Raw genomic sequence first — 7,166 nt, 5'->3', positions numbered from 1 at the left:
CCCCCCCCCCCCCCCCCCCCCCCCACTTTTTTCATCCGAAGCAGGAAAAAAAGACCTTTAAATAAATGTGTCCCTCCCACTTTTAAGATGGTGATTACACCCTTGCTGGATCGGCCCGATCACATGACTAAATCCGATTCTACCCAATTTTCAAAAAAATGGCCATATCTGCCACCGATACCGACACTGAGTATCTGATCGGGACATCCCTWATCAAAAATCTTTCCCACAAGTCAAAATGAGTTTAGAATCAGCAACTTAAAATTATTTGCATATTACTGATCTAATTTCAAGCCAGTAAATGAGCTGCTGTGCCCCAGGAAGGAATGAGGGAAAGCTCACTTGTCTTTGGGCCAGATAGCAACATGGTTGTACAGAAAGTAMGACAGGTGGTTGGGCACCAAATCTTTGCCAGACACTCGGACGTCCACAGGGTACCAGTACTCAAACTCCCTCCTCAGCCTCTGAAGGTGCTCCCTGGGAATGTCTGTCTTGGGGAAAGGAGACGTCTTAAAGAAGATAAAGTCCCACACGTCTCGGGTCATTTGCTCAGGTCTGTAAAGCAAAACAAAGACAGTAAGGGTGAAAACACGATTAAGMGTGGACAAAGGGATAAACTAATCCAGAATTTGTGTTTTCTACCGTTTCACAAAAAAAATACATTTAGCTTCTTTTAATAAGTAAATGAAAGCTAAATTAATCTATTACAAAGAGTTTATTCTGCCTCTGCTGTTTAAAAGCAGAGGAAAAAACAAACACAATACAAAGAGTAGAGGAAAAATGATGCACTCAGTTTAAGAGTTGTTTATTCTTGTGTGAAGATGTTTGATGCAGCCTCACTTGATGCCCAGTGGAGAGGCTCCTTGTCCGTTGAGCACACCTCCCTGGAGGAGGTGGGCTACAGTGTAATAAGCCATGTAGATTGTGGAGTCCGATAGAGACTCAATCAGCCACTGCTCGTCCCAAGGCAGTCGTGTTCCTATGGTAACCAGGGGCCGGGTACCCATACAGTCACACACAAACACAAACACACAAACACAAACACATACACACACACACACCCAGAAAAAAACACGGAAAAAGTGATAAATACAGAAAATTATTCAGACAGAACAACTGACACAATGTTTTTTGTTGAATTTGTAATCCTATCAAGCTCACCACACAAACACAAAGACACACAAGCAGCCTTGGTTTCCTTCTGTAAATAAAATGTGTTTAATTAATCTTAATTTCTACATCCAAAGAGATCAAACAAAACTAGCTGTTTTAAGGAATACCACTGCAGCTTCCAATTCTACTCATAGATTTATACATTTTTAGTCAATAAACATGTAAAAAGACAAAACAAATAAGTTTATGTGCTATCTGCTAAATTCCTGTCAATGTTTTGCCAGATGGTCGACTTTCGGCTTGAAATTAACAAAAAAATTGCAAGCTTAAATAGTAATTTATATTCAGTAGCTCTGAATCCATAATTCTAACATTTATAGGGTATTTAATGTGAAAGATCTCTGCTCTTATTCTCTCACACTTCAGAAGACCATTTGTCATGTTGCAAAACCTACATTACTTTATATTCTTCATATTTTTTCATTCTTTATATTTGATTTAGACAATCCTTCAAAGTTTTTTTCTCTTTCATTAGTTTTGTGTCTGAAGTAAAGTATAGAATGCGACTGTGTTAATCAAATCATATATATTGCATCTTAAGTACAGTGAAAATAAGATTTATTTTTCTTCTGAGGATACATTTACAAAGAATATACAATTATTTTTGGATTGGCACATAAAGCATAAAGTAAAGTACAGCAAATCTGTCTACAAGATATCCAGCTAGCATTTGTTTAAACAGGCGTGATGTGGCTAAATCTCTCCAGTAAGGCTCTACAACAAGTCTGGACTCTACAGCAGTGGCCTATAATTCCTGCCAACTGGCCTCACGCTGCATCTATTATTGAATTAACAGAGTCGGACTGTTGCTAGGCGCAAAATCATCAGTCCTCTGTCTCCATCTATAGACCAAAAATTAATCAAATGAAAAATAACTTAGGTTAAGAAAAAGAGTTGTAAAACTCGTCAAAAAACAAGAACAAGGGAAACAATTTAATAAAAAGGGTATATAAGCATGTATTATCTGTAATCCTGCAAACACTTACTGCAGAGAAAAAACGCTTACCCAGTCCGTAAGTACGAGAGCAGGCGTGTTCCTGCAGCCAGGCCAAAGTGGCCTCAAAGTTTCTTCTCGTCTCCTCACAAAATCTTGCATTTTGAAAAAGAAAACGTGCAAAACAGCATGAAATTTCCATGTTTCAATTTGATTTGTTTTCTGGTTTGTTCATAGTGCAGGTAGCAGGTAAATAAATGTTATACTTTATTCTAAACCCTAACAAGAGCTTAAAGCAGAAGACTAAAAAAAGAGCTATATTGAACAAAAAACAAGGTAGATGTCAGTGACTTACGTCTCCAACGATTTGAGGGCTTTGTTGGCCTCCTGCTTCCATTCAGAATCTCCGTAGTCTAAATACCTGTCAAACACAAAAACACCCTTTGCATAAAACCTTTCACAGACATGACTACAGCTATTTTTTCCAACAAATGTTTATTGTCCAACATAAATGGCAGCCACTAAACAAAATGTTTGTCTTGATGAAGCTGTAACACCCGTGTCACTACATTTAATATTAAGTAAAAACTTTCTTTAAAATCACTAATGAAATTACTTTTTATTGCATAACAAGTCCTGGAATCCACTCACCACTGGTCACAGAGAGCCACGACACACTCATCGCCTGAACGTGACATGACTTGTTTCTCTGGCTCCATGTAGATCATGGCCTCYTCCTGTGACAGATGAGGCAAACAATGAATAAAAAAACTACAAACTCAATTTGCTAACTTAAAGCAAATGTGCATACATGAAATGAAAGTTTAACCCAGAGTGAAAATGTAAAAAAAAATATCTTACTCTCTCAACCATCATTTTCTGGATGGGCTTCTTTACATCCTGGACCTTCTGCCCTTTGAAGCCGTCAACTAGCATGATCTGAGACAGGACATGATTTTTGTTTTATTTTAAATGTGTACTGCTGCTTTTATATAATAACTTCTGTCAACAATAAAAGTGTCATTTAGCGTGCAGCTTTTCAAAACCCAAGCAGAATATTAAATAGCTGAGTAGGAAGAACCAAAGTAAGTGTACACTGTGATCTGCTGGCAGCTCAGACAGATGATTAAGTAGAATTTCTAGTAACTGATGTCATGATGTGACAGGAAAGGACAGACAAAAAAGGAAACATAATCCTAACCCTGTATAACACACTTCCAACAACAAAAAAAAAGGTTTTACTTTGGCTCAAAACATAAAGTCAACCATAAAGAGAGTATTATGTTCTGGTTTCACACTAAAAGTTACATTCAGACACTAAAGGGACTCACCCCTTCATAAAATCCTTTCAGGTAAACCTTTTCCTTTGCTTCAGCCAGCTTCTCTTTGTCATTCTGGCTCTGGATCTTCAGCTCATCACACACCACAGGGGCAGACAGATTCCCATAGCCTGGGATTTCGATAATAGGGACCTGATGTGTGCAAATATTCATATAAAACAAAGATTAATAATCCAGTGAGCAACTGTTACTAAACGAAGACTGTTCAATGAAAGGGAAGATGGAAAACTTTAAGTAGACTTGCTTACCGGCTCAAAAGGCAACACCATCTTGTTCTCAATTCCATATTTTTCACGCAAAGCCTTTTAGAAATAAAAAAGTGATATTAGTTTTAATAAAATAATTTGTCCTGTGTACATGGAATGGTTTAAGTAACTAGAAATTCTCCTGTAATGAAATGTAACTCAAGTGTCCYCCTGAAATCTATACAGAGAATCACACTAAATATATTTAGGATTTTTCTAGAAAGACAAACGGAATCACATATTTGTAAAATACCTGTGAAATCAGTTTTTTTGTAAAAAAATATTAAAATAATAATATTTCAAAATATTTTTTTGAAAAACAACATTAATAGTGTGTTGCAAACTAAATTGCGGCAATGAGATGAATCGTTCTTGAGATATTTACATGTGAAGTAACAGGAAGTGATGTCAAAGGGGAATGTCTGCATGTGAACAGAGCGTTGCTACAACAGAGACTGTAGAGAAGAACCTGATCTTTCTTTAGATTATTTTTAATCACTATCATAAAGAGATAAAGGAGAGTAAAAGTTCAAATAATATTTTTTTCAATCCACATTATTCCTGAGGGTGCTGCTGTAGAAATGATTATGGGTAGTACTTCCTGTCAGAAGCACAGTAGCTGTAAGCTTTAGCTAACCAAAGTAGCGGAGCATGTACCGCAGTTTATTTGAAAGTAATTAGCATTTGGGTTACAAGAACAAACTCTGTTTTTGTTTTTTTACATRAAACAATTGTAGCAGTTTACAAATGGCCTTGTGGAGTTTAGGAGAACTGTTTTGTTGTTCTCGACTACAACAACCAGACTACACTGAATCAGTGGCAACGGCACAGACCCCAAAACAAAGAGTGTTCCTGTGAAAAGCCATTTGGTTTCTGTTGCCTATCTGCAGATGAGGAGTCAAGAAGAATGTGCAGGGTTCCCAAACCTTGGTTAACATCAAATTCAAGGACCTTTCAAAGACTTTCCAGTAACAATTTCCTCAAATTGATGAACGACGCGCGACGGCAATTACCTACTGCTCCCACAGATTGTTACCAATAAACGTTTAATATCATGTAAAGTCAGTGAAAAACTGAACAACACAGAAGTTGTTGAGTCAGAATCAATGAAAGAAAGCGGATTAAATGTATACCCTGCATTCATATCTACAATACACGGACAGGTAATTATGTCCTGGGAGGTTCAGCAGTTCAGTTTGGGAGGAGGGGATGTGAAAATGTCCAAATGCTCGGTGAGGACAGGAGGAGCCATCTCACCTGGGCTCAGAAAGAAAGACCTGCCCTACTCTGCTCTGATTGGGTAAAACCACGACTATGACTCACATTATTTGTTGAAAGCCACGTCAGTTTACCGTAACCCTGAGTTATCCGCTGCAACAAATGTAGGTTTTGTTTTTTTATTTTACATATTGTATTTTTTTTTTGATGAAAAACAGTCGTGTGAATAGAGAACGTCAATACCCCCAAAAAATTCAAGGACTTTCAAGGACAAGTGTAATTTTTGGCTGTTTTCACAAACTTTCCAGGACCTTGAAATCATTTTTTAAATTCACAAACTTTCAAGGATTTCAAGGACCTGTGGAAACCCTGAATGTGGCTGAACAAACAGAACGAAAAGCACCAAAACGCTGCTTCGCCTTGTTTACAAACTGCCAACAGAGGAAAATTTGCATCCAGCTTTGTGGCTCGGTTACGACAATCCACCATTATTTTTTATCTTACTCGGAATTTTAGATTATGGCTGGGATAGTCTACCAGGTTTTTCTTATTTGTCTAGAGGGATTAGGTCAGGGCTAACAGATGACAAATATTCCAGTCAGACTGGCTTCGGCTGGGATTTAATTCTGCTTTAAGGAAAAAAAGGATTTTGTCCCACGTCTTTTACCAAAACACGGCCGGCCTCATTACTGTGTAGGTTCTGATTTGTTCATCTATTCACTGTCTGAAGCAACCAAGTCATTGAAGTAGCTAAATATGCTACGTTATCTACAACTCAACAAAAAATATATATATTTATATATGTTAGTTACGCAACAAAATGGGTAAAACTGTGTGTGTTGTGCCAGGTGTTTTAAATATAAAAGTGTTTTCTTTCACTTTTTGTCTTTGAAGGATGTGTATGTCACAGGCAGAGTGGTTTATTTATAGGTCTGCAGCATCACCTGCTTCTTTTTAATGTCCCTGAGTGCAGCAATGTCATCAGGAGCATCAGATGGCACACTGGTTACAACCCCAGTACCTGCAGAAACCACACACCAAACAAAATGCACAAAACAAACTGTAAATGACTTGACTTTACTCAGACTCAACGCTAACAGATGCCCAATGCTGCCACATTTCATTAAGTCTCGCGCAGGTGTACTGGAGCAACTAACCAACTGTGAAAAAGGGAAGAAACAAACATGAGCTCATTTACTGTTGCTCATTACACTCCATCACCTTTTGGGACAGGATGACAGATTGTGTGGGAGAGATTTCTCATTATTCTCATTGAAATTCTGACATTTCGGTTTAGTGATTCAGAAATTCAATTTACAGAAATTCATCAACGGGAAACATGAATTCTCTGGAAGATACAGCAGCCCTTGAGCAATAAATACAAAGAAAATAAATAATACTTGCAAAAACAGAAATTGGTTTATTTTGTTGGTCTGTTCTACTCCAAGAAGTAAAACACCCATTCCTTTCATATCTGTGTCTATATAGCAAGTTCAAAGTTCACTTTTTGAAGAGCATTTTAGTACAATGTCTTATAGAATCTACACATAAAACCAAATAAAAAAAAGGCTTTTATATAACTTGTGTATTTTTAATGAACGGTAGTTATAGGAGGTAGAAACAAGAATAATGCAAGATTTCTATAAATACGAGCCACATCCAAGTAGGGGTAGATAGGGGTAGTTTCTTGGTGTGTTGGCGGAGTTTGGAATACATGCAGAGGCTTTTTTTGGGTGGGAGTTTAGCAAAACKATGACTGGTCAGATTGACTTGTCTTGAGGGAAAGTTAAAAGATGAAAAAATGATTGGTCCAATAGTAAAATTATTGTGAACTTGTAAATGCAATTTATTGACTTTAAATTTGGTGCAACTAGAAGCTTCCTGTCTTGAGTTTTGACTAATATTAATATTCATTTTGATGTTTTTCCAGACAGGATAGGGCTGTTTTGACAGAGCCAAATCGTTACTCGTCTCTCCACGTGTACAGCGTTCAAATCTCAAGCAGCTAGCACCTTCCTGTCTTCGGTAAAATTAATATTTATTTTCGAAAATACAGGGGCTTTCAGGCCATTTCAACCAAGCTACATGCCCCCCCAGCTGACCCCGACTTCTTCAAACCCCATCCAAAATAGTCAATCTGAACAATCACATCTTTAACAAACTCCTCGATAGATAGATAGATAGATAGATAGATAGATAGATAGATAGATAGATAGATAGATAGATAGATAGATAGATAGATAGATAATAGATAGA

The 7,166-nt window shown here is 37.3% G+C and overlaps 1 protein-coding gene across 1 annotated transcript in view; it reads right to left on the bottom strand.

Moving 5' to 3' along the window:
- The window catches only part of lars1b (leucyl-tRNA synthetase 1b), a 29,025-nt gene that overhangs the window by 16,347 nt on the left and 5,512 nt on the right, over nucleotides 1-7,166 (bottom strand). The window contains exons 12-20 of the mRNA XM_014018994.1: nucleotides 5,855-5,931; nucleotides 3,696-3,749; nucleotides 3,439-3,579; nucleotides 2,969-3,046; nucleotides 2,759-2,844; nucleotides 2,463-2,528; nucleotides 2,180-2,262; nucleotides 841-979; nucleotides 343-555 (exon numbers count right to left, since the gene is read on the bottom strand). Coding sequence (XP_013874448.1) covers nucleotides 343-555; nucleotides 841-979; nucleotides 2,180-2,262; nucleotides 2,463-2,528; nucleotides 2,759-2,844; nucleotides 2,969-3,046; nucleotides 3,439-3,579; nucleotides 3,696-3,749; nucleotides 5,855-5,931 — 937 coding nt within the window. The remainder of the gene's footprint in view (nucleotides 1-342; nucleotides 556-840; nucleotides 980-2,179; nucleotides 2,263-2,462; nucleotides 2,529-2,758; nucleotides 2,845-2,968; nucleotides 3,047-3,438; nucleotides 3,580-3,695; nucleotides 3,750-5,854; nucleotides 5,932-7,166) is intronic.

Source organism: Austrofundulus limnaeus, unplaced genomic scaffold, assembly GCF_001266775.1.
Source record: "Austrofundulus limnaeus strain Quisiro unplaced genomic scaffold, Austrofundulus_limnaeus-1.0 Scaffold207, whole genome shotgun sequence".
NCBI lineage: Eukaryota > Metazoa > Chordata > Actinopteri > Cyprinodontiformes > Rivulidae > Austrofundulus > Austrofundulus limnaeus.
Note: the sequence above shows the minus strand (reverse complement) of the source record. Positions and strands in the feature narration are given on the sequence as shown.